Source organism: Microcaecilia unicolor, chromosome 1, assembly GCF_901765095.1.
Source record: "Microcaecilia unicolor chromosome 1, aMicUni1.1, whole genome shotgun sequence".
NCBI lineage: Eukaryota > Metazoa > Chordata > Amphibia > Gymnophiona > Siphonopidae > Microcaecilia > Microcaecilia unicolor.
In genome coordinates, this window is record NC_044031.1 from 510,157,977 (window position 1) to 510,184,619 (window position 26,643).

General features: G+C 42.7%; 1 protein-coding gene across 3 annotated transcripts in view; it reads left to right on the top strand.

Annotated features, from left to right (window-relative positions):
* The window catches only part of CSPP1 (centrosome and spindle pole associated protein 1), a 370,862-nt gene that overhangs the window by 318,902 nt on the left and 25,317 nt on the right, over positions 1-26,643 (top strand). For all 3 annotated transcript variants that reach the window (XM_030215269.1, XM_030215277.1, XM_030215287.1), the window contains 5 exons: positions 3,272-3,411; positions 7,918-8,061; positions 18,782-18,828; positions 22,435-22,498; positions 26,152-26,258. In XM_030215269.1, coding sequence (XP_030071129.1) covers positions 3,272-3,411; positions 7,918-8,061; positions 18,782-18,828; positions 22,435-22,498; positions 26,152-26,258 — 502 coding nt within the window. The remainder of the gene's footprint in view (positions 1-3,271; positions 3,412-7,917; positions 8,062-18,781; positions 18,829-22,434; positions 22,499-26,151; positions 26,259-26,643) is intronic.

The window sequence follows — 26,643 nt, forward strand, 5'->3', positions numbered from 1 at the left end:
ACACAGCACTTTCAGTATTGTGTGCTGCCCTTTGGGCTCGCCTCTGCGCCCCAGGTGTTCACCAAAAGTCTGGCGGTCATTGCAGCATTGCTACGCAGGCTGGGAGTGCATGTGTTCCCTTATCTCAACGATTGGCTGGTGAAGAAAACCTCGGAGGCCGGAGCTCTACAGTCCATGCAGGTGACTATTCAACTCTTGGAGATACTGGGGTTTCTCATAAATTACCCAAAGTCCCACCTTCTTCCAGTTCAGAGACTAGAATTCATAGGAGCCCTGCTGGACTCGCAGACGGCTCATGCCTACCTCCCCGAAGTGAGGGCAGACAATCTTCTGTCGCTGGTTTCCTTGGCCAGAGCGTCTCAGCAAATCACTGCTCGGCAGATGTTGATGCTCCTGGGCCATGTGGCATGCACAGTTCATGTGACTCCCATGGCCCGTCTTTACATGAGATCAGCTCAGTGGACCCTAGCTTCCCAGTGGTATCAAGCTGCAGAGGATCTGTCCACGGCTTTTCACAATTCCCTGCTATGGTGGACAATTCGATCCAATTTGACCTTGGGACGTCCCTTTCAAATTCCTCAGCCATAAAAAGTGCTGACAACAGATGCATCTCTCCTGGGGTGGGGAGCCCATGTAGATGGGCTTCACACTCAAGGACTTTGGTGCCTCCAGGAAACAGGTCTTCAGATTAATCTCCTAGAGTTGCGAGCGATCTGGAACGCTCTAAAGGCTTTCCGAGATCGGCTGTCCAATCAAATTATTCAAATTCAGACAGACAACCAGGTTGCCATGTACTATGTCAGCAAGCAAGGGGGCACCGGATCTTGCCCCATGTGTCGGGAAGCCGTCCAGATGTGGCTTTGGGCTCGCCGTCACGGCATGTTTCTCCAAGCCACGTATCTGGCAGGCGTAAAAAACAGTCTGGCCGACAGGTTAAGCAGGATAATGCAACCTCACGAGTGGTCGCTCAACTCGGGCGTGGTTCGCAAGATCTTCCGAGAGTGGGGCACCCCCTCGGTAGATCTTTTTGCCACTCAGACCAATCACAAGGTCCCTCAGTTCTGTTCCAGGCTTCAGGCCCACAACAGACTAGCGTCAGATGCCTTTCTCCTTCATTGGGGGAGGGGCCTTCTGTATGCATATCCTCCCATACCTCTGGTGGGGAAGACTTTGCTGAAACTCAAGCAAGATTGCGGAACCATGATTCTGATTGCTTCTTTCTGGCTGCGTCAGATTTGGTTCCCTCTTCTTCTGGAGTTATCCTCCGAAGAACCGTGGAGATTGGAGTGTTTTCCGACCTTCATCCCAGCCTCCGGTCTCTGGCTCTCACGGCCTGGATGTTGAGAGCATAGATTTCACTTCCTTGGGTCTTTCAGAGGGTGTCTCCCGAGTCTTGCTTGCTTCCAGGAAAGATTCCACAAAGAGGTGTTACTCTTTTAAATGGAGGAGGTTTGCCGTCTGGTGTGATAGCAAGGCCCAAGATCCTCGTTCTTGTCCTACACAGACCCTGCTTGAATACCTTCTGCACTTGTCAGAGTCTGGTCTCAAGACCAACTCCGTAAGAGTTCATCTTAGTGCTATTAGTGCTTATCATTATCATGTGGAGGGTAAGCCTATCTCTGGACAGCCTTTAGTTCGATTCATGAGAGGTTTGCTTTTGTCAAAGCCCCCTGTCAAACCTCCTATGGTGTCATGGGATCTCAACGTCGTTCTCACCCAGCTGTCGAAACCTCCTTTTGGAGCACTGAATTCCTGCCGTCTGAAGTATTTGACCTGGAAGGTCATTTTCTTGGTGGCTGTTACTTCCGCTCATAGAGTCAGTGAGCTCCAAGCCTTGGTAGCCCATGCTCCCTATCCTAAATTTCATCGTAACAGAGTAGTCCTCCGCATTCACCCTAAGTTCTTTCCAAATGTGGTGTCGGAGTTCCATCTGAACCAGTCAATTGTCTTGCCAACATTTTTCCCCGTCCTCATACCCGCCCTGCTGAAATGTCAGTTGCACACATTGGACTGCAAGAGAGCATTGGCATTCTATGTGGAGCGGACAAGCCCCTTCAGACAGTCTGCCCAAATGTTTGTTCCTTTCGACCCCAACAGAAGGGGAGTGGCTGTAGGGAAATGCACCATTTCCAATTGGCTAGCAGATTGCATTTCCTTCACTTACACCCAAGCTGAGCTGACTCTTGAGGGTCATGTCACGGCTCATAGTGTTAGAGCCATGGCAGCGTCAGTGGCCCACTCGAAGTCAGCCACTATTGAAGAGATTTGTAAGGCTGCGACGTGGTCATCAGTCCACACATTCACATCTCATTACTGCCTTCAGCAGGATACCCGACGCAACAGTCGGCTTGGGCAGTCGGTGCTTCAGAATCTGTTCGGGGTTTAGAATCCAACTCCACCCCCCAGGCCCATTTTTGGTCTGTTCCAGGCTGCACTCGGTTAGATGTTTCTTCGTAGGTCAATCTCTGTTATGTCCTCACCGTTGTGAGGTCCAATTGACCACTGTTTATTGTTTTGAGTGAGCCTGGGGGCTAGGGATATCCCACATGTGAGAACAAGCAGCCTGCTTGTCCTCGGAGAAAGCGAAGTTACTTACCTGTAGCAGGTGTTCTCCAAGGACAGCAGGCTGATTGTTCTCACAAACCCACCCACCTTTTCTTTGGTTTTGCTTTATAAGTTGACTGAAGTGGGACTCTCGCGCGACGGGCGGGAAGATGCGCGGTGCGTGCACCCGCGCACTCGAAGGCTCTATCAAGCTTTGTTGCTAGGAAGATTTTCCGGACCTGGGGCTGCCATGGACGTCATCCACATGTGAGAACAATCAGCCTGCTGTCCTCTGAGAATACGTGCTACAGGTAAGTAACTTCACTTTACATACTGTCATTTACTAGGTAACTGGCCCATTCTCTGAGCATTAAACTTCGAATACATCAAGAGCTGGTACATACTGAGATCATATCTGAACTTGATTTAGTGCTTTTATAGGTTAGTCAGACATGTAGCATCTTATGATCCTTTATTTGAATGTAGTTGCAAAAACCTCAGAAAGGCGGTATGTCAAGTCCCATTTCCCTTTCCCTTTATTCTCTAGGGTTGAAGTATTAATGTCTAGCTTTGCTTTTCAGAAATAACAACTGCACAAACATTGCCCTAAATCTATTATACTGTTGTTTTGTTGGAGCACATCTGTGCTTAAATTACATTTTATCTAGATAGTAGAAACTATAATAAGGAACAGTATAAGGTTTGGTCATATTTTTGGTTTTGGCAGGAAGCGAGAGAAAAGTGCAGTGGATGTGTTTGATATGGCGAGACTACGGATGCAAGCCCCAGTTAGACGACCTTTATCCAAAAATGCAGACACTGTCAACATAGAGAACATCCGTGAGTTCAATGAGCTCAAATACAGAGGTGAGTGCTCTTCCTAGAAATCTGTAAAGCCCAAGAGTGTAATATTCAAAGGGCTTGCTAACTAACCTTTAAAGCTCATCAGCTAAATTATATTGAGAAAAATTATTCCCCACATAAAATTTACCTGGATGCGTTTCCAGGGTGCAGTTTGTCCAGATAACTCAAATCAGGTAAAATAGTAATGTATCCCCACATCCCGATTTCCCCTGTTATTGCATATGTCACACTGAATGGTTTCTTAACTTTGTTTCAACGTTTTTATTGATGACAATCCAATATTGATACACCACAAATAGCACCAAAAAAAAAAAACACGTTTACGTGAAAAAGGTAAGTATACATAATAATGAACCTTAATATCTTTTTGCCATCAAACTGATAAACCATTTAACGCCCCCCCATCTTAGAAGATATCAACACATGAGTAAACATCTGAATGCAATACAACTCCCCTTGTAATTCCCCCTTTCCATGAAACTTCAACACCCCCCTTCCACCCTTCTCCCCGTTAGTACAACAACAGTACGACCTTAATCCCCCACCTATTCCCTCAGTACTATTAGATACATGCTCCGTAGATAACGGAGCCCCTAACCCACTCCCAAAGCCCTTCCCCCTACCTCCACATCAACAAACCCATGGTTTCTTAACTTTAACCAAAATGTAAAATTAGACAAAGGGAACCTGAGTAAACACATATGTTTTTAAATTATTACTTCATTTATTTAAGAAACAGTTATCCAACACTCAATTATGCTTCAACTCGTGGACAGATGACTGGATATTCTCTTTAAGAATTTTCTGGTACAGTGAAGAATTCATGGTTCTTTCAATAATGGCAAGATTTTCAAGGTCCTGAGGCAGCAAAGCATCCCCACATCATCATACTATGAGCACCATGTTTACCTTATCTTTCTGTAGAATGCTATACTTGCTTTACACCAGAGACTGGGACCTATGTTAAAAGATTTCCATTTTGATTGGGCTGGCCATAGAACGTTATCTCAAAAGGCTTGGGGATCCTCCAGTTGTGTTTTTGCAAATGTAATACTAGCATTGATACAATCATGGATAACAGCAGTTTTGCCTTGCTAATCTCCAATGAATCCCATTTTTGCCTAGTCTCTCTCTTATCATGGTGTCATGAACACTGATCTTAGCTGAGGCTAGAAAGGCTTGCAGTTCTTTGGCTGAAATTCTGGGATATTTTCTGACTTCCCAAATGAGTTGTTGCTGCACCCTTGGAGTTAATTACAAGTCGCCCACTCCTGTGAAGATTCACCACTATTCCAAGTTTTTTCCATTTGGAGATAGTGGCTGTTAACTGGGTTTTTTTTTTTTTTTAAATTATTTCTTTATTCATATATTTCCATATATCATCACAATAAGTGAATATGCAATCGGCATTTATACAAAAGGCAAAAATAAAGAGAAATATCATTAACAGCCTTTCTGTCCACAAGTTTAGGAAATTTTAGAATCCAAGAATTTAGAATTTAAAGTAAAACATATAGCAATAATTAAAAACTAATGGTTGCAACCTCTGATTCAAACCCCAGCCTGCATTTAGGGAGGGCACACAACATTCAATTCCACTCTAGCATCTAGAAATTGTTTTAACTGTTTTGGGTCTACAAATTGAAACTGTTTACCCTCAAGCATTACATTACAATAACAAGGAAAACGTAATATGAAAGTTGCTCCCAGTGCCACCACCCTAGGGCGGAGTTCCAAAAAGGCCCTCCGTCTCATCTGTGTAGGCCTTGAGAGATCAGGAAAAATACGAATTTTTGAGCCCAAAACCAGATTTTCTAAGTGTCTCAAGGAAAGCCTTAATACGGCATTCCTATCAGGCTCCAGCACAAAAGTAACAAGCAGAGTCAACCTCTGAGTAATTATCTCCAATGAACTTTCAAGGAAAGAAGTAAGATCCATTCCTTCCCCTGCTATCGGGGGATTTTCTTCCACCACTCCACCACTCCTGATGTAATAAGCCCGAGTAAGGGGAGGCAGTGAGTCCTTACCCATTCCAAGAATATCAATCATTAATTTCCCCTTTGGACATGGTTAAAAAATATAAGGCGATTTGGGAAAATTAAGAAACCTGAGGTTTAATCTTCTAGTCTGGTTTTCTAGGTACTCCAATCTTTTATGTAGGAAATTATTATCCTTAACCAAAGCCGTTTCTACAGATCCCATTTCTTGAATTTTAATATTCACAGTCTCCAAATCTAAGGTTTGCTGTGCAGTCTTTTGCGCCTGAAGCAGGGCAGCCTCAGAAAGAGTCTTTATGTCAGAAGTATTCACTTTTAGTTTGCATAGAAGTGTGAATGCTGTAAGCCATATCCCATAGTGACTCTAATGTCACAGTTGCTGGTCTATTCACACCACTAATGGCTGGAGAAGGGTGAGGTTGATCTTCAACACAAGCAAGTTTAGAAACTATATCCTGAGGCAATACCTTTGAAGCTGATTGTAGCAATAGTTCTCGGCGTTGAGATTCAGCCTCCGTTACTGCAGACACTCCCTCAAACAAGTCGGGCTGAGCCCCTTCGGCTTCCTTCCCTGTCAGAGCTGCCAGCATCTCCCCTCCAGGCTGGGGTGGGGCAACTCGTTCCACGGGGCTCAGGGAAGCCCCGTTTCCATTCTCAATCGACACCGAAGTGCCGAGAGTTGCAGAGGGGGTCGAAAAGCCCTGAGGACCTGGTTGCTGTCTGAAAAATTGCAAAGTTGTCTGCCTCGTCGCTGAAGAAGTCACAGGATCTGAGGGATGTCCCTTCACTTTTCCCCTCTGTTTCCCCATGCTTAATGAGGCGACAGAGGTGCCGTAGAGGACCTACAAACAGAGCAACTTCCAGGAGCTAACACAGGTGCGTCCATTCACAACGCCATCTTGGAATCTCGTGGCTGTTAACTGTGGTTCATTGGAGTCCCAGAGCTTTAAGAAATGGCTTTGTAACCCTTTCCAGACTGATAAGTTTCAGTGTTATTTCTCATCTATTCTGGAATTTCCCTTGATCATGGCATAGTGTTCTTGTAGAAACTTTGTGGACAGGATGCTAGGAATTATTAGGAAAGGGATGCAAAATAAGGCCAAGAATATTGTAATGCCTCTGTATCATTCCATGGTGCGACTTCACCTCTAGTATTGCATTCAATTCTGGTTTCTATATCTCAAAGAAGATATAGTGGAATTAGAAAAGGTTCAGAGAGCGACCAAAATGATAAAGGGGATGGAACTCCTCCCATATAAGGAAAGGCTAAAGAGGTTAGGACTCTTAGCTGAGGGGGGGATATGATTGAGGTCCACAAAATCCGGAGTGTTATAGAATGTGTAAAAGTGAATTGATTTTTCACTTTTTCAAAAAGTACAAAGACCAGGAGAAACTCAATGAAATTACATAGAAATACTTTCAAAACAAATAGAAAACTCATTGCCGAAGGATGTGGTAACAGCAGTTAGCGTATCTGGGTTTAAAAAAGGTTTGGATAAGTTCTTGGAGGAAAGGTCCATAGTCTCCTATTGAGTTGGACATGGGGAAACCACTGCTTACCCCAGGATTGGTAGTGTGGAATGTTGCTATTAATTGGGGTTCTGGATTGGGCACTGTTGGAAGCAGGATACTGGGCTAGATGGACCATTGGTCTGACCCAGTATGGCTATTATAATGATGTTATATTCTTATGACTATTTCACTCTCATGGTAAGGTTCAATATATAGTGGGATTTAGGTTCAGCAGGTCTGGCTGTAATCAATCCTGCCTGTGTTCAATCAGCTGAATCTACTTATCAGTTAAATGTGGTCAGTTGATTAACTAAGGAGGCAGTTACTTTTTCAAATGAACGCTATGGGTGTTAGATAACTTTGTTCCTTTAAATAAATGAAGTAATGATTTTAAAAAATGTGTTGTGTTTACGTTTGTCTAATATCATTTTGTTTAAAGATCAGAAACCATTCAATTAAGTTATGTGCATAACTGTAAGTATGTAGGTATGCTATAACCTGTATGTGCAATTTTGTGCACTAAGTGTACAGTGTAAAATGTAGCATGAGGGGGTTATTTTTCAGGTTCACCCTAGTCCCACCCAAAACACACCCAGACCATGCCCTTGCCTGGTGTACATTTTTGCATTTTAGATGTATATAACACTGGCTTTGTAAAATTATGATTTAGCCATGTATGCAATATACATGTCTAAAACACAAAACATACTTCTGAAGTAAGTTCCATAATGTGTTAATTGTTTTTTTGAGCTCCACATTAACAGCTAATATGCATTAATATTGGTTAAGCACCTAGGGGGGTTAATACTAATGGTTAGCATGCTATTTGCTGTGAGGTCCATAAGAATAAATTGTGGTAAATAGTGCATTTTAATAGTATTTCATCCCCCCTCCCCTTCTCCATTTGATTTAGTAAATAGTTCCTTAATGACTTGCACACATTGAAAAGGTCACCTAAAATGTCAGAAATTGATTGATATATGCCTTATCTACAATATAGATTCAGAAACACGGCAAGATGTGAGGCTTATGTTCCCTGATCCGCCGAAGGATGATCAGACGTTAGAGATACAGCAGCAAGCACTGCTTAGAGAGCAGCAGAAAAGATTGAATCGAATGAAGAGGAGGGTAGAAATGACAGATGGTATGAAATCCACAAAGAAATAGTTTTTTTTTTTTTTCCAATGTCCACATCCTGCAGGTTGGTTCACAAGTAGGACTGTAGCTGGCTGGGGAAAGGAGTGTGTGTTTGGCTGCCTTAGCTGTGACATTAGAAATTCTAATTCATTAGAAGTGAAGTGCTCTTACTTTAATCACATTTCTTGCAAGTAAACCAGAAGAAATTCTTTAGCAATAATTACTCCTTCACTTCTTGTTATCAATAGAAATCAAACAAAATAAAACATGGAAAAGAAAATAAGATGATACCTTTTTTATTGGACATAACTTAATACATTTCTTGATTAGCTTTCGAAGGTTGCCCTTCTTCCTCAGATCGGAAATAAGCAAATGTGCTGGCTGACAGTGTATATAAGTGAAAACATTCAAGCATTACAATGACAGGGTGGGAGGATGGGGGTGGGTCGGAGGTATGCATGGGGACATCAAAGCATATCATTGATATTCTAACAGGATGGGTGTGGATAGGTGAGGGGTGGGGTGATCAACAGAGAAATACAGCTTTATGGTTTATAATGGGCTTCACTTCTTAAAACACCACACATAGAGAGGATGGTGTGAGGTTTCTTGTAACAAGTTTAGGACCAGGGAACCTTATGCACTTTCTTCTTTCAAACTGGGCCTTTCACTTGTTGCCATTCTCTAGTATGCTCTCTAAGGATAAGCAGAGTAACCAGCCTGCACAGCATAGAATGACATTACTGGACACTACATAACATTCTATAAAGCTACTCCCATTTAGTAAGAAGAAAAGTTTTTTAGTCACTTCATTGCACATGCATGCTATTTCCTGCCTGTTGCTGTTGTACGGGGACCTCCTTGGTCTTTATCTTTCTGCAGAGCCATTTGGTCACATGTTACTGGATCTCACATCAAGATGTGATAGTTCTTAAATTTCAACTTGTAAGGTTTTTTTTTCATTTTTTGTTTTGTTTACCCCTGCTACTCCTGTTGCTATCATGCAGTACCAATTCCCAGTAGTGCCTTAAGTTAGGCTTTCAGGCATTTTTGAGTTTCCTGTATTTGTTGCATTCAGTGTTTTGACGGTGAGCCTCAGGCTCCTAGCTGGAAACTTTTTGAAATCGTCATTTGATTTTACTCTAGCAGTCTTTCTAGATGACATGTCCCAGAAAAAAAGTCCCCAGCGGCATAAAGCGGTGCACCTGGTGCAACAGGATCATATCCATTAAGATACTGATAACTGGTGCCTGCAGTGCCTAGGGTCAACCATGATCCCTTTCACTGTAAACTACATTCACATATCCAGGGGGAGGTCTTTGTGGCAGGCTCAACAAATCCCGGGTGCCAGGTTGCCATGGCGCCTAGAAATTACATCCTGGCGCTCAAGATTTCAAACCCCTGAAAGTGCTGCCCTAAGTTGATTCTCTCAGCCCTGCATGGCAATTGGGCTGTGCGTTATTTGAGCCGCACGTTGCAGGGCGTTTAAGAAGTCTTGCGGGACTTGACATCATGTGGCTCAAGTATATGTAGAGCCCAATTACAGTGCAGGGCTAAGAGAAACAGCTTGAGGCAGCACTGTGAATAATGAGGCAAGAGCCAGAGAAAAACAGGTGAAGGGGCACAAGAGAGATTGGGTGAAAGCTGTAAGAAGGGAGTAAAAGAAAAGAAACTATGATATGGTGATCGGTGAAACAGAGGCAATTGTCTCTTTGCTTCACCTATATAGAGGGTGACAGCATGCTTTGGAGAGAGATTATTGACTTTGCAGTTGATTAGCAGAGGCACCTAAAGGAACTGATTTACTAAAGTTTTTTGCGTACAAAATACCTCATGAAAGACTCCAGAAAAAATTGGTCATGGGATAGGAGGTAGTGTCCTATTGTGGATTAAAAACTGGTTAAAAGATAGAAAACAGAGAGTAGGGTAAAATGGTCAGTATTCTCAGTGGAGAAGTGTAGTTAGTGGGGTTCCCCAGGGGTTTGTGCTGGGACCGCTGCTTTTTAACATATTTATAAATGGCCTAGAGATGGGAGTAACTAGTGAGGTAATTATATTTGCTGACGACACAAAGTTACTCAAAGTTGTTAAATCGCAAGAGGATTGTGAAAAATTACAAGAGGACCTTACGAGACTGGGTGTCTAAACGGCAGATAACTTTTAATATGAGCAAGTGCAAAGTGATGCATGTGGGAAAGAGGAACCCGAATTAGTTATGTAATGCAAGGTTCCACATTAGGAGTCACTGACCAGGAAAGGGATCTAGGCATCATCATTGATGATACATTGAAACCCTCAGCTCAGTGTGTGGCGGTGGCTAAGAAAGGAACTAGAATGTTGGGTATTATTAGGAAAGGAATGGAGAACAAGAATGAGGACATTATAATACCTTCATATCGCTCCATGGTGCGACCGCACCTCGAATATTGTGCTCAATTCTGGTCACTGCATCTCAAAAAAGATATAGTGGAATTAGAAAAGGTACAGAGAAGGGAGATGAAAATGGTAAAGGGAATGAAACAACTTTTCTAAGAGAAAAGGCTAAAGCATCTATGACTCCTCAGCTCGGAGCAAAGATGGCTGAGGGGGGAGATATGATAGAGGTCTATAAAATAATGAGTGGAGTGGAACGGGTAGAGATGAATCGCTTGTTTACTCTTTCCAAAAATACAAGGACTAGGGGGCATGCAATGAAAATAGAAAGTAGTAAATTTAAAACAAATCGGAGAAAATATATTTTTACTGAACATGTAATTAAACTCTGGAATTCATTGCCAAAGAATGTAGTAAAAGCGGTTAGCTTAATGGGGTTTAAAAAAAGGTTTTGATGGCTTCCTAAAGGAAAGGCCATAGACCATTATTGAAATGGACTTGGGGAAAATCTGCTGCTTCTTTCTAGAATAAGCAGCATAAGATGTATTGTACAATTTTGGGATCTTGCCAGGTACTTGTGATCTGGATTGGCCACTGTTGGAAACAGGATGCTGGGCTTGATGGAGCTTCGGTCTGTCCCAGTATGGCAATACTTATGTATTTATGTAAAATCTAAATAAATAAAAAAAATAAAAAGTAATGGGATAGGAGACAATGTCCTCCTGTGGATTAGGAATTGGTTATTTGACAGAAAACAGAGGGTAGGGTTAAATGACCATTTTTCTCAATGGAGGATTGTGAATTGTGGCGTTATGCATGGATCTGTACTGAGACCGGTGCTATTTATACATATTTATAAATGATCTGAAAAACGGAATGATGAGTGAGGTGATTAAATTTGCAGATGACACAGAACTATTCAGAGTTGTCAAAACATTTGCGGATTGTGAAAAATTGCAGGAAGACCTTAGGAAACTGAAAGATTGGTGTTTCCAAATGGCAGATGAAATTTAATGTGGACAAATGCAAAGTGATGCACATTGGGTAGAATAATCCGAATCATAGTTACCCGATGCTAGGGTCCACCTTAGGAGTCAGCACACAAGAAAAAGATCTAGGTGTCATTGTAGACAATATGCTTAAATCTTGTGAGCAGTGGCAGCCAAAAAAGCAAACAGGATGCTAGGAATTATTAGGAAAGGAATGCAAAATAAGACTGAGAATAATAATATGCCTCTGTATTGCTCCATGTTGCAACTTCACCTTGAGTATTGCGTTCAATACTTGTTGCCGTGTCTCAAAAAAGATATAACGGAATTAGAAAAGGTTCAAAGAAGAGCAACCAAAATGATAGGGGATGGAACTCCTCCCATATGAGGAAAGACTAAAGAGGTTAGGGCTCTTCAGCTTGGAAAATGGGTGGCTTAAGGAGGATATGATTGAGGTCTATAAGATCCTGAGTGGTGTAAAACGGATGGCATTTTCAAAAAGTACAAAGACCAGGGGTCACTCAATGAAATTACATGGAATACTTAAGAGGAAATATTTTTTCACTCATAATATAGTTAAGCTCTGGAACTCATTGTTGGAGGATGTGGTAACAGCAATTAGCATATCTGGGTTTAAAAAAGGTTTAGACCATAGTCTGTTATTGAGATAAACATTGAGGAAACCACTGCTTGTCCGAGGATTAGTAGCATGGAATGTTGCAACTAATTGGGTTCCTTTCAGGTACTTGTGACCTGGATTGGCCACTTTTGGAAGAAGGATACTGGGCTAGATTGACCATTGGTATGACCCAGTATGGCTATTCTTATGTTCTTATGGAGTGGACTGGAGGAGTAGCCTAGTGGTTAGTGCAGCGGACTTTGATCCTGGGGAACTGGGTTCGATTCCCACTGCAGCTCCTTGTGACTGTGGGCAAGTCACTTAACCCTCCATTGCCCCAGGTACAAAATAAGTACCTGTATATATGTAAACCGCTTTGAATGTAGTTGCAAAATACCACAGAAAGGTGGTATATCAAGTCCCATTTCCTTCCCCTTAGAATAATCTGGGCATAGTGATTCTCATAGCCCTAGATTGGCCAATATTGTCTATGTGGTCTAGTTAAGCTTTAGATATGCATCTGTCTTTCCCTTCCACTTCTTGATCACTTGTTGATTCAAGGTCCTGTGGCTACGGAGGATCCATCTGGTCTTAATGGCCTGAATTTTAAAAGGTTTATACTGATACATAAGGGTTATACTGAGGAGGTTATTACTACCTTGTTGCATGCTACAAATCAGTCCACCTCTGTGGCTTATGCCAGAGTCTGGAGAGTGTTTAAAGGCTGGTGTTCTCCGAGGTCCATCCCTCCCTTTCAGGCTTCGTTGGCTTTTTTTTTTGTATTTCTTCAAGAGGGCTTTGAGAAGGGACTTGCCCTAAGTTCCCTAAAAGTTCAAGTAGTTATACTGTTTTCTTTGTATTATGATTGTCTGCTTTTCCTTATCAAGTGTGTACTTGTATTTTGTTTCAATATTATAAATACATTTTTTATTGAAACCTCCAATTTGGGCTGTTTCTTCAGAGTGGAATCTTAATTTGGTCCTTAAGACTCTTCAGGGATAGCCTTTTGAGCCTCTTAAAAAAGCGACCCTTAAAGATCTTACTCTAAAGACTGTGTTCTTAGTGGCCATCGCATTGGTCAGAAGAGTGTTGGAGATTTCAAGCATTGTCTTGTAAGGATCCCTTTCTCCGTTTTACTGAGGGAGGAGTGTCCATTCACACTCCTTTCTCCCCAAGGTAGTCTCCTCTTTTCATTTAAACCAGCCTCTCCTGCTCCCATCCTTTAGGAAAGAGGATTATGACAGAATTTGCTTAGCTGAAATTACTGGATGTAAGTCGGGCTTTGTTTAAGTATTTGGAGGTTACCAACTAATTTCATAAGTCAGACAGATTATTTGTCCTTGGTGGCCTAGGAAAGGGAAGCAGCTTCTAAAACCACCTTTGCTCACTGGTTGAAAGAGACTGTCTCTTCAGTGTTTGTTCACTTCCTAACTTGAAGGCTCATTCCATAATAGGACTTGCCATGTCTTGGGCAGAACTGTGTGCTGCCTCCTGAGTTCTCCACCTGCTCCAAGTCCTCTGTAGGCCAGCTCCTTTGTACATCAGGAGAGCAGTTTCCAGCGCACATACAGAACAAGGAGAAAGCAGCCTCTAAACCAGATGCTGGTGGGTGACATCATTAACTATTATTTAAATGCCTATAGCTTTGCTTATTGCATCTGTCAAATGAGGTAAGAACTGCAACCAAAATCCCGGTAACCTTAGGGGGTGCAATGCAAGAAATGCTTGTAACCGTGTGTGTGTGTGTGGGGGGGGGGGGGGTATGGAGTAAATGTCACTAACTGCAGGGAGGAGTGTGTGTGGAGGAAGAAATGCCTGTGTTTGGGGTGGGGGGTGAAGTTACCATACATTTGAATATAAACCTCCCTGGTTTATATTCAAGTTAACAGCTTTTTCCCTTTTTTGGGTGGAAAACCTCTTGGTTTTTACACAAATAGGTTTTTATTCCAGTATATACAGTACTTACCTATACCAGATGTTCTCTGTGGACAGCAGGTTACAAGCCCTCATAGACTGAGTTGATGTTAGTAACAGAGGTTGTGTGGGAAGCTACTCTGCTATTCCAGTTTAAGACTAAAAACTTTTGGACCACTTCAATGCACATGCAGACCATTTCCTGCCTGCCACTGTCACACGGGATCTCCTCCATCTAGTTAATACTAAGAGTAGAATACAACCCTTGGAAAGTTAAATAGATATGCGAGATCTTATATCCTGCTGTCCAGAGAGATCAGCTACAGGTAACATAGTAATATAGTAAACTAGTAAAAAAGGCCCGTTTCTGTTTTAAAGGAAACGGGCGCTAGCAAGGTTTTCCTCTGAGTGTGTATGTTTGAGAGAGTGTGAATGTGCGAGAGTGTGTGTGTGTGTGTGTGTGACAGAGAGAGAGTGAGACTGGGTGCGAGTGTGTGTGTGAGAATGAGAGAGTATGTGCCAGGGTCCCCCCTCTCTCCCAGTTCCAGGGTCCCCCCCCCCCCCCCCGGTATGTCTCCCATTTGCAGAGGTGTCCCCTCTCCCTTCCTTCCTCCCTTCCTCCCAGTTGCAGGGTCCCCCCTCCTCCCATCCTCCCTTTTTCCCAGTTGCAGGGTCCCCCCCTCCATCACTTCCTCCCTTTTTCCCCAGTTGCAGGGTCCCCCCCCCCCCCCCCCCAGTTGCAGGGTCTGTCTCCCCCCCCCCCCCCCCCCCTCCTTTTGTCCAGTGGAAACAACTGTAAAAGCGGCAATGAGAAGCAGCTCCTAGGTTTCCCCTTTTTTTTTTTTTTTTTTTTTTTTTTTTGAGTGTATAGGAATGACGGCTGCTTTGAGGAGTGGAATCAGAGATTAACCAATGGGCTTCCTTGCTTACCATAGACTTGCTTTGTTCACTTCCACTCCTGTCTATTGAACGTCCTGCAGCATGTCATAGCAGCCAATCAGTGGCACTTCAGGAGTGACATCACTTTTATCTACTCCACTTTCCTTTTCCACAGTTCCAGGCAGCCTCAGAACGTTGGAGGTGAGAATTATTATATAGGATGACGGCAGAGAAAGACCTGTGCGGTCCATCCAGTCTGTCCAACAAGATAAACTCGTATGTGCTACTTTATGTGTATTCCTGACCTTGATTTGTATCTGCCATTTTCAGGGCACAGACCATAGAAGTCTGCCCAGCACTAGCCCTGCCTCCCAACCACTAGCCTTGCCTCCCACCACCGGTGTTGCCACCCAATCTCTGCTAAGCTTCTGAGGATCCATTCCTTCTTAACAGGATTCCTTTGTTTATCCCATGCATTTTTGAATTCTATTACCATTTTCATCTCCACCACCTCCCGCGGGAGGGCATTCCAAGTATCCACCACTCTGTCCATGAAAAAATACTTCCTGACATTTTTCTTGAGTCTGTCACCCTTCAATCTCATTTCATGTCCTCTAGTTCTACTGCCTTCCCATCTCCGGAAAAGGTTAGTTTGCGGATTAATACCTTTCAAATATTTGAATGTCTGTATCATATCACCCCTGTTTCTCCTTTCCTCCAGGGTATACATGTTCAGGTCAGCAAGTCTCTCCTCGTACGTCTTGTAACGCATATCCCATACCATTCTTGTAGCTTTTCTTTGCACCACTTCAATTCTTTTTACATCCTTAACAAGATACGACCTCCAAAACTGAACACAATACTCCAGGTGGGGCCTCACCAACGACTTGTACAGGGGTATCAACACCTCTTTTCTTCTGCTGGTCACACCTCTCTCTATACAGCCTAGCAATCTTCTGGCTACGGCCACCGCCTTGTCACACTGTTTTGTAGCCTCCAGATCCTCAGATACTATCACCCCAAGATCCCTCTCTCCGTCTGTGCATATCACACTCTCTCCGCCTAACACATATGTCTCCCATGGATTTCTACTCCCTAAGTGCGTCCCTTTGCAGTTCTTTGCTTTGAATTTTAATTGCCAAACCTTAGACCATTCTTCTAGCAAGCATACGCCACCACCTTCTCGTATAGAAGCACACAGCTATGGAATACGTTACCTCCAACCTTAAAAACCATGGACAATCTAAGCAACTTTTGCAAATCCTTGAAGACACATCTCTTCAACAGAGCCTACAAAAAGAACCTATAAAGACACAACCCACCCACACAACCAATTACACCTCCTACATCACCCTATTTAACACCCCCTTCTCTTTCTTCAAATATCTTCGTCCTACCACCGACTATATCTATTATCCTGTCATGAATATGTCATAATAACACTCTGTAAGCCACATTGAGCCTGCAAATAGGTGGGATAATGTGGAGTACAAATGTAATAAATAAATAAATAAAATAAATAGCTTCTGCAGATCCTTTTTCTTGTTTTCCACTTCCTTCGGTGTGTCCACTCTGTTACAAATCTTGGTATCATTTGTAAAAAGGCAAACTTTACCTTCTAACCCTTTGACAATGTCACTCACAAATAATCAGCCCCAGCACTGATCCCTGAGGCACTCAGCTTGGTTTTCTCTGAGATCAAGCAGGATAGCAGGTCCTTACAGCATAGGACTCCCTAGCTATAGGCTGCCTCAAATGAAAAAGTGGCTCAATAAACAAGGCACTGCAGCAGGCAGACACCAACAAACTTTTGTGGCAACTAGCTTTTTCACATTTTTTTGCTTTTCTTTTCATTTTTTTTATTTGGAAGGCAGCCTGGAAAGGAAAGAAATAGGCATTGGGGGGGGGGGGGGGGGGGGGGGGGTTGGCTTCTAAGTCATCCAGAATCTCTTTGGGTATGACTGGAAAACCTGCATTTGCTTTTGGGGGTATTCTCTTCATAGTAATGTAATAATGTATTTTATTTTATTTATTTATTTATTTATTTATTTGGATTTTGCTCACACCTTTTTCAGTAGTAGCTCAAGGTGAGTTACATTCAGGTACACTGGATATTTCTCTGTTCCAGAAGGGCTCACAATCTGATTTTGTACCTGGGGCAATGGAGGGTTAAGTGACTTGCCCAAGATCACAAGGAGCAGCAACAGGATTTGAACTGGCCACCTCTGGATTGCAAGACAAGCGCTCTAACCACTAGGCCACTCCTCCAATCTGATGTTGCAGCTTCGTCAATTTCCTCCATGGAGGCTGATCTCAAGTGAGCTACTGTGCTGCCTTAGCTCCGATGTTAAGAGCTGTGACATTACCTTCAAACCTGCTTTGGCATAAGGAAAGGAAATGCTGTTTAACAGCCTATTTGAGAGAAGTTGTTTGTAAACAGCAGTCCCCATACTGTTAGGATCAAAAGAAACAAAAAGTTGGCTGGACTAAAGGCTTTTAATCTGCTCCAGATAGAATGTGAAGGCTCTCTTGCAATTCAAAGTGTGCAGGTGCTTTCACCTTTGTGGGCATGAGGTACCAACGTCAGCACCAGACAGCATACCTCAGGCTGCGATTGTTGGTAGATGACAGCTTGGAGAGAGGCAGCAGGACTCGCTGATGGAAGCAGTCCTTTGAAGTGAGAAGTTGTTTAAGCTGCTGCCTCGGAGCTTGATTTCCCTTGAGCTCACTGGGTGCTGAAGTCAGTACCTGACGGCGTGCCTCAGGCTGTGATAGTTGGTAGATGACAGCAGTGTCTGGTTTAGAGAGGCCGCTTTCTCCCTGTTCTATGTGCTGGAAATTGCTCTCCCGATGTACTAAGGAGTTGGCAGGCAAAGGACTTTGAGTAGGTGAAGAACTCAGGAGGCAGCACACAAAATCCTGGTAACCGTAGGGGGGGGGATGTGTGGAGGAAGAAATGCTGGTAACCATGGGGGGGGGGGGGGGCAGGGGGCTGTGGTGGAAGAAACTGTGGGGAGACTTTCATATAAACAAAGATACCAGGGGTGTAGCCAGGATTCAATTTTTGGGGGTGCCCAGGGGGATTGACAATGCATTTTATCTCTACTCCCCCCCCCCCCGTGACCTTCGCTGGTGGGGGTGCCCAAGTCCCATCAGCCGATGAAATCCACTGCCTGGAACTGCCCCAGTGGTGGTGAAATCAGCGGCCTCCTTTCCAGCCACTGACACAGGCTGGAAAGGAGGCTGCCAACTTCTTTGCTGCTGGGGCAATTCCAGGCAGCGGATCTCATTGGCTGGTGGGGATTGGGCACCCCTGCCAGCTATTCAACAGGTGCATGTGTGTGGGAGGGTGACTTGGTTTTCTCTGTGTGTGGGAGGGTGACTTGGTTTTCTCTATACCCGCTTAAAAAAAACCCAATACCTCTCCAAACTGTGCTTATTCACCCGAGTATTCTGGAAACTACAAACCAATGAGCCTGATATTGGTAGTAGGCCAAATGTTGGGCACAAAAATATCAAGAACAGAATTACCAGGCATAGAGAGAAACATGGTTTAATGGAGGAAGAGCCAACATTTATAACGTGTATTCATCTGAAAAAGAGCAAAGATTAAATCAAATTTATAGTTAGTGCAAAAGTTATTCAAAGTAATTCAAGCATGAATAGTCTGAGGAATTGCAGGAGGTTCATGTGCGACTGAGGAACTGGATATTTAAATCTAAATGGCAGATGCTGCATAATGTAGACAAGTTCAAAGTGATAAGGGAAAATAATCCTAGCTAAGTAGGTCATTTTAGAAGGCATTTCCATAAGTAAAACGGTAGTTTATGCACAGAAATACCCTTTAATAAAATTGCCCAAACTACATGTATGTAGCCTAATGTGTATAAAGTCTATATGTTCATAAGCTTGTGTTGCTTTTTGTTTTTGCATGTGTGCTGGGACATGTATAGACTTCGATGAGCCTAGTCCTACCAGTCGTCTACGTGACGTAGGAATGGTAAGAAACTGCAAAATTATTTCAGACATCTTATTTGAATCAACCATATTACAGTAGAGATAATTGGGCTTTCTGTCAGTTTTATAGTACTGATGACCTGTACAAATAAATACTGTGATGAACATTGTTAGAACCTCAGGAAAAGTTCTTCGTATCAGGGAATTCAGTTTGTACTGTTTGTATGGAAATTTACAGTCAGTTGCATCTAGTTTTGACTTCTTAATGTCCCTCACACCTACTTTTGGAAGGGAAAAATAATGATAGACTAAAAGAAACTGTCAGTCCAAATTACTACATTTTGTCCACCACAGAACTTGAGCTGCAGCCTTAGGAGCCAATGCAGAAAACTACTGCAGGCTACAGCACACCCTTAATGAGCAGTGTACCTGCTTGTTAATGGCTGCTGTATGCTAAAAGGGTTTTGCACTCAACAGTAAATATCAGCACACAGCATATTAAAATGTATGTAAAAGAGTTGATCAGCTACCTCGCAGCATGCAGGGCTGTGCGCAGATGCCTACTGCGGAAGCTCAATGCCAGAAACCTACTGCGAGGTCTGATGCTGGCATACAACCCCTGTGATCAGCATCAACCCCATCTCCTTTCCCCTCTGCCCCACTCAGGTACCATCCCATCCCCCAAAATATTAAAAAAATAAGTTTCCCCTGTGGCACCCTCCCACCCCCACCCAATATGGCCAGCCTTCTCCCTCCCGACAAAACTATTGCCCTGGTGTTTAGTGGTGTCCCTCCCCTCCCCTGCTTGCCCAACCAGAATTTATATAAATTCTTTTTTATTGAAATAGATACAAGTCACCATAAGTACAGCAGAACTTAGTATCATCATAACTTAGTATCATCATACTACTGAATCTGAACTTTGACCCATGTCATTTACTGTCACAATGAAATATTATCTCTTCCCACCCTCGGGGGCCGTTTTACTAAGCTGTGGCAAAAAGTGACCTGCGACAGTGCGAGTGCATCTTTTGAACGCGCACCGGGCCAATTTTTACTGCGTCCTGAAAAAGGGCCTTTTTTAAGTGGCCACAAAATGGACATGTGGCAAAATCAGAACCAGCCTGAGACTTTACCGCCACCCATTGACTTATTGGTAAGGTCTAATGCGCTACCCGGGCTATAGGCATGCAGTGCGCCCCCACTGCCGGGTAAGCGCCATGTAATAGAAAATATTTTCTACCGTGTGTTTTTGGTGCGCCAAATTCAGAATTGCTGCCCAGGGCACGCAGTAGCCGGGCGGTAAAGATGATTTGGCATGCACTGGACACGCGTAGGCCCTTGCACGCCTTTGTAAAAGGGGTCCCTCAGTTTTTAGACTCCTCTATCTATAACTGAGTAGTCTCGTAATTTCCTTAGTGTGTATAGTTAAACTATTCCACTCTTTACTGTAAACCAGTGATTCCCAAACCTGCTCCTGGAGGCACCCCAGCCAGTCAGGTTTTCAGAGTATCCACAATGAATATTTGTGTGAGAGATTTGCATACACTGCCTCCTCTGCATGCAAATCTCTCTCATGAATATTCATTGTGGATATCCTGAAAACCTGACTGGGGTGCCTCCAGGAGCAGGTTTGGGAACCACTGCTGTAAGCCATTCTACATGCTCTGGGTGTAATTGATTGGTGATATAAATTCCATATGATCAAGAGTGCTTTTTGCTGTTTAGGTGTAATTTGAACACATCAATTCCCACAGCATTAGTGCATGAAATTTATTCCCCCATTACTAATATGTTGGGGGGAATATCTTGAATCCAATGAGTGAGAATACATTTCTTCCCTACCACTAGCTTTAGTCAGAAATAATGTAACACCTGACCCCTGGACACCATAGTAATTTGTTTTGTTTAACAAAATCCCAGTTGGTATAAGTGTCATAGGTCGACATATCAAACCCCTCAAATAATAATTATCAGCCAAAACCGTTGAATCTGAGTACATTGCCAAAAGGTATAAAAAAATTTGGTTTTTTGGGTGTGACATTTTGGACACAAAGGAGTAACAAGACAGCCTGCCTAAAACACCCTGCACTCCTGTAACTCGGCATTATACACCGTCTGCAAGATAGCTACAATTAAAGTCCCTGTAGATATCTTTCCGCCTATTCCCAACCAGAATAAAAAAAAATAGCCAATTCTCTGGTGTCTAGTAATACCTTACCTTCCTTCTGACGCCCTTTCCAAGCCTTCCCCAGACCTTGAACAAGGCAGGAGCCAATGGCAGCCCCTGCCCCATACGATGCATCCTGGGATGCACTGAGTGAGACTAGTCTGCCATATAAGGGAATTTCACCTTTATATAGCAAACTGGCCCTGCCCGGTGCATCAGCCACCATTTTGGAAATAACGGCCCTGAGGCAGGAGTGAGTGGGCATTGCTCCTGGTTCATTGAAGGTACCGGGGATCCAGAGAGGGCTTGAAAAGGGGGGTTCAGGAGGGGTGAGTGAACTGGCACTAGACACCAAGGCAGTAGTTTTGTCAGGAAGAGACTGTTATGTCAGGGGTGTGGGAGGGAGGCTGGCTGGTGCCAGTCCTGGTGGTGGTGGTGGTGGGGGGGTGGAACTAGGTACCATGGAACTTTGTTAATATCTTGGTGAGGGGAAGGGAATGGGGTTTAGTCGGGCAGGAGGGGAGCAAGATCAGGGCATGCTGCAGACTTCCGGTACCATTTTTTTTTTAATGTCACCTTTTCTGTCAGCGCCTGAGACAGTCGTGGAAAAAAAACATTTTGCAGTGAGTTACAGATTCTGTGATTTTTAATTTAGCAGTAATTTGCATTCTCGTGGAATACTGCTTCCTGTGGGCAACCTTTAGTAGAAAGCTCACGAGGCTTTCTGCATCAGCCCTTTAAAGTAATGCATGACATCAAAAGAAAATAATGCCTTTTTTTTTTTTCCTTCTCTAATGTGAACAGTTGCTTTTCTGCACTGGACATTCTTTGGGGATGTGAACCCAGAGATACTGTTACTGGAAAGACAGTGGCAGGGTCACATAGCATAAAGATTACAAGGCACACAGACTGCCGGTGTCCCAGCTTCTTGAAGTTCCCATAAAGGGAGCTTAGAAGTATCACTTTTTGGTTCTGTACAAGATTTGAAATTCCTGTTTTTTTTTATAAAATCAGGGTTATATTATTTTGCCAGAACAAAAGGTTGCAGTTAGCTTTCATGGCTTTAAAAGGAGGAATATTTTGTATATCAGTTCTATGCATACCTGTAGGGTTTTGCAAAGACACCTTATTTGTTGCCTTCGCTGTAATTTATCTTAATCCTAAAATTCATTGGACCCTGTGCTCCATTACTACTTGTTTTCTACTTAACCGTATATGGTGCACATTAGAGATTGAGCATGAAAGTTTGTCTGACCAAAAAACTCTTTTGCTTGTCTAGTTAGTTTAAGACCTCTCTTTCAATTTGGGTTTCTAAGCTGAGAGGTAATGAAATTGGCATGCCTTATCTAGTTTCCCTTTTGATTAATTCTAGTCATTTATTTCTGCAGTTCCTCTAGTTCATCAGATATGACCAGTAATTTCATGTCAAGATCCCAGTCAATATATGCGCTTTCATAATCATTCATTGCTGTTTTGCAGTTCACTGATCGATCAAATCGTGTCTTAAAAACCTCACTTTTGGATTCAGAGAGTGCTTTTATTGGTGAGTATACCTTTTTTGAATGGAAAGAGCACTTCGATGCAAAAACTAAGGGGGCCCTTTACTAAGCCACGCACTGCCGCGGGACACACCGATCACAGCGCGCTAATCCCATGCTAAAAAATAGTTTTTATTTTTTGGCACAGGTAACGTGGCTATGGGCGGAGAATAGGCATGCCAAGTGCTAATCGGGTAGCTTGGGTACATTGCTGCACTCTGCCCAATTAGCTTGGGAGTAGTGCCGGAGCCCTTACCGCCTAGTAAATAGGTGGTGATAAGGGCTCACGCGGTAATGGTCACACACTAATTGGGAAATTAGACAAATGTGGCTATTTTACTGGCTCATTCACAGTGACCATAGTTCTCGGAAAACCCATGTGCTGCTCTTCAACCAGGCCTTTAATGGAAGAAGTAACTAACTTGTTAGTCTCATTTACACACACAAGGAGTGACTCGGGCTGCACATACTGCAGCAGGACATGTTTATCCACTCCTACTCTAGCTGAGATAATATTTACCCATCTCTCTGACCTCATGTGCAACTTTCTTTTAAATCAGTCCCCTTACTTTCCAACTCTTCCTACTTTCTTACCTATCTATATGTTATAACTTTGCCTTACCCTTCACTATCAATTATAATGTTCTATTACGTATTGTGTTGACATTGTAAGTAGTATACTAGGCTATACTTTGTAGTGTTATTTGAATATTTTACTGCTGTAATTGCCTGTTGGTCATGTTTGATCTATTCTTACTGTACACCGCCTTGAGTGACTTCCTTCAAAAAGGTGATAAATAAATCCTAATAAAGAAATAAACAGTGCCAGCAACTTTTGAGCGCAGCTTAGTAAAATGGCCCCTAAATTTTATATGGAGTGGCAGTGACAAGTGGACTTTGTAAGAGCCTTGCAAAGCAGCTCAAAAAACTGATTTTGGTGTCATTGACAGAATATCTAGTAAAGATCATATCACTCCTCAACTTATAAGACTTCTTTGGTTACCGGTTGCCTGGCAAATTCAAGATGGCATTCTTAGTTTTTAAGGCACTAAATACATTGCTACCTACTTAAGGGTGTATTGTCCATCCAGAGCATTAAAATCTCAAAGGAAATGTTTGCTCAATGTTTCCTTTTTTTTTACCAAGTTCATCTAGGGGAAGATGGTTCACATGTGCCTTTTATTGCCAATCCTACTATGTGAAACAATCTTCCTTTAGAACTAAGGCAATTTACCCCTATTTCAGCAAATAAAGGCCTTTTAAAAAAATTCACTAGGCCTTCAAGTTATGACTAATGATCGTAATTTGAAGGAATAAGATGCAGTCTGTTTTTAATTTTTTTTTTATTTTAAGGATGAAATCTAAATGTTTGGTGTTTTTATTTTTGTTATAATTGTATTGTGTTTTTATGTAGATTTTATGTGGACGTATTTTTATTGATCAAAAAGACAACAAATCATACATACATTCAAGACTCATAGCCAGGTCAAGGTAAACAGTACACAATCCAATAATAGAACTAACAACCAAATATAGCAATATTCCCCCCCCCCCCCACGTCCCACAAAGTAAACATACAGAATCTCTAAGGAAGTTAACAGGAGCAGTGATCACCAATTCAGTATACAAGTGCAGGCTACATGTGGTAAGGAAGACCATAAGGTTCCCAACTTAAACAAAATGCGCTTCCCTATTTAGAGCCCAAATTTGGCACAAATTGTCACTCCAGGGATAATAAAGTAATCATAGCTGATCTCCAAGTGGGCTAACTGAAGGTTAGGTAAGAAAACTATTTTGTTTTATTGGCTAACAAAATAGTCCTCTGCAAAAACTCCTTGAAACCTTTTGGGGCAGGTGCTATAAATTGAAAAATGGAAAATAACAATTTAGGTCGTAGAAGACAAGTATGGTCCCAAGAACCAGAAGAAACCAAACCCTTCGCACAGGTCACACCAAACAGGCAAAACAGCGAAGGAGACACAAAAGATGATGAAAAACAACCAATGAACTCTGAGTTCACATCAGAAGTTTATTCCACAATAAGTACTGGACGACATGAATTGTGTTTCGGCCACAGAGGCCTGCCTCAGGAGTCCCTGTGGTTTACAAATGTTGAAATTTCTTAAAGTGTTGGAACGTCTGCGTATGGTGAACCAAACAGAAATCTGAACCTTGTTTGCTGTGTACGTCTGTATACTGTTTCTGCATATCCAAGGTGGTTCAGATTTCTGTTTGGTTCACCATACATAGACATTCCAACACTTTAAGAAATTTCAACATTTGTAAACCACAGGGACTCCTGAGGCAGGCCTCTGCAGCCGAAACACAATTCGTGTCAAGTCCATTACTTATTACAGGTCTTTATCTGTCGTCATTTACTATGTTATGTTACTATGTTATTGTGGAATAAACTTCTGATGTGAACCCCAAGAGCAAGACACATGCACCAGCAACTTACATCCAAAATCTCTGAACTGTTGGGCAGCGCCAAAACATATGCCCTAAAATAGCACTGGCGGAGGATCATTTTGGGTAACTAGAAGATTAACTCAGTCCATCTCTGTAGGCCCTATACAGAGCAATGTCCAATCGCAGGAGCACCTTATACTACAGTGTGTATTGACATGCTGGACAATAATTATTTTCTATCATTAGGATATAGTAAATATCAGTTAGAATTCAATTCTAGAGTACTTGGAATATTGATAATTTTATTACGAATGAATAAGTTAATAAAGTAATAAAAAATTCCTTTGTAATAATGAAAAAAATAACAGGAAATCTTTTAATCAAAATGTGTTTAGATTGATGGTCCAGTCAGTGCTTTTAGTTTAGTTTATTGGCACTTGATATCAGTGGCATAACTTAGGGGGACCATGGCCTGCCCCCCAAAATTGGCTCTGGGGGCCCCTGATTTGGCTGGTGGGGGTCAGCCAGCTGAAGTGTTTGTCCAGTGCTGGACTCCAGCTCTCCGCTGCATTGCCTGCCTTGCTGTTCCCCTCGCCTCGCGTGTATGCTTGTTTTAGTGAAACTGAGCATGCGCAACACTTCGTGCATGCTCAGTTTCATTAAAACGAGTGTGTATTCGATGTGAGGGGAAGTCAGAGCATGGCAGACAATGCGGCAGAGACCAATGCTGGAAAAATGCTTCAGCTGGCTGGGGCTGGGGACCCCCGCCAGCCCCATGGTATGTGAGGTGGCAAGGGAGGGGAGAGCGGCGGGGAGGTGGTGCAAAAGGTCCCCCCCCCTCCCATGTCAAGGTCTGGCTGTGCCACTGCTCGATATACCACCTTTATTAACTTAGCAGATCAAAGCAGTTTACACAAATTAAAATCAAAGAAAAGAGAAAATAAACTACAATAATACGGGAAAGAAGTAGAAAATACCATTCGTACAAAGGAGGCCAAAATAAAGAGTGGGATCATGGGTATAAGAAAGGGGTAGTGGAGAGCAAGGGGAAAAGAATAGGATAAGGTACTCCTGAAATTGAGTGCGGGTGCAAGACAATAGCTTAGTTACAACCCCCAAAATTTGCAGGAGATTTTCAGCTCGTTTTGTGGATCCAAATTTAAGGAAATTATCCAAATTTGACTTTACCTACAGCATATTCTCATTTAAAAAATAAAAATCTGCAAATAACTTTTTTTTTTTTTTATAGATACCAATGGTGAACCTTTCACTATTGCAACAGAGGTTAATAAACCTCACCAACCATTATCTGCAAGGGAGAGGAGACGATACAAGACGGAGGGTTTGGACCTTGAGGTATGCATAAGATTTAATGTGCTTTATTTTGTGATTAGTCTTGTCCTTGTTCTTTTATGTAGATGTTTGTTGGTGCTACCTGTGCTCTAATGACAAGAAAAGTGACTTGGCCACATATTTATTTATTTGTTACATTTGTATCCCACATTTTCCCACCACCTATTTGTAGGCTCAGTGTGGCTTACATAGTACCGGAGAGGCGTTTGCAGACTCCGGTGAGAACAAATACAAAGTGATGTAGTGGTAAGATAAAGTTCATGTGGCGTAGCCACATTAGGGAAACGTACAACGGAAGAGTTGAGTTTTGTCCATTACATACTTTAGTTTTGTTGTGTTACAGGGATTAGGCATCTAAGTTGGATCGGTGAGGTATGCCTTTTTGAAA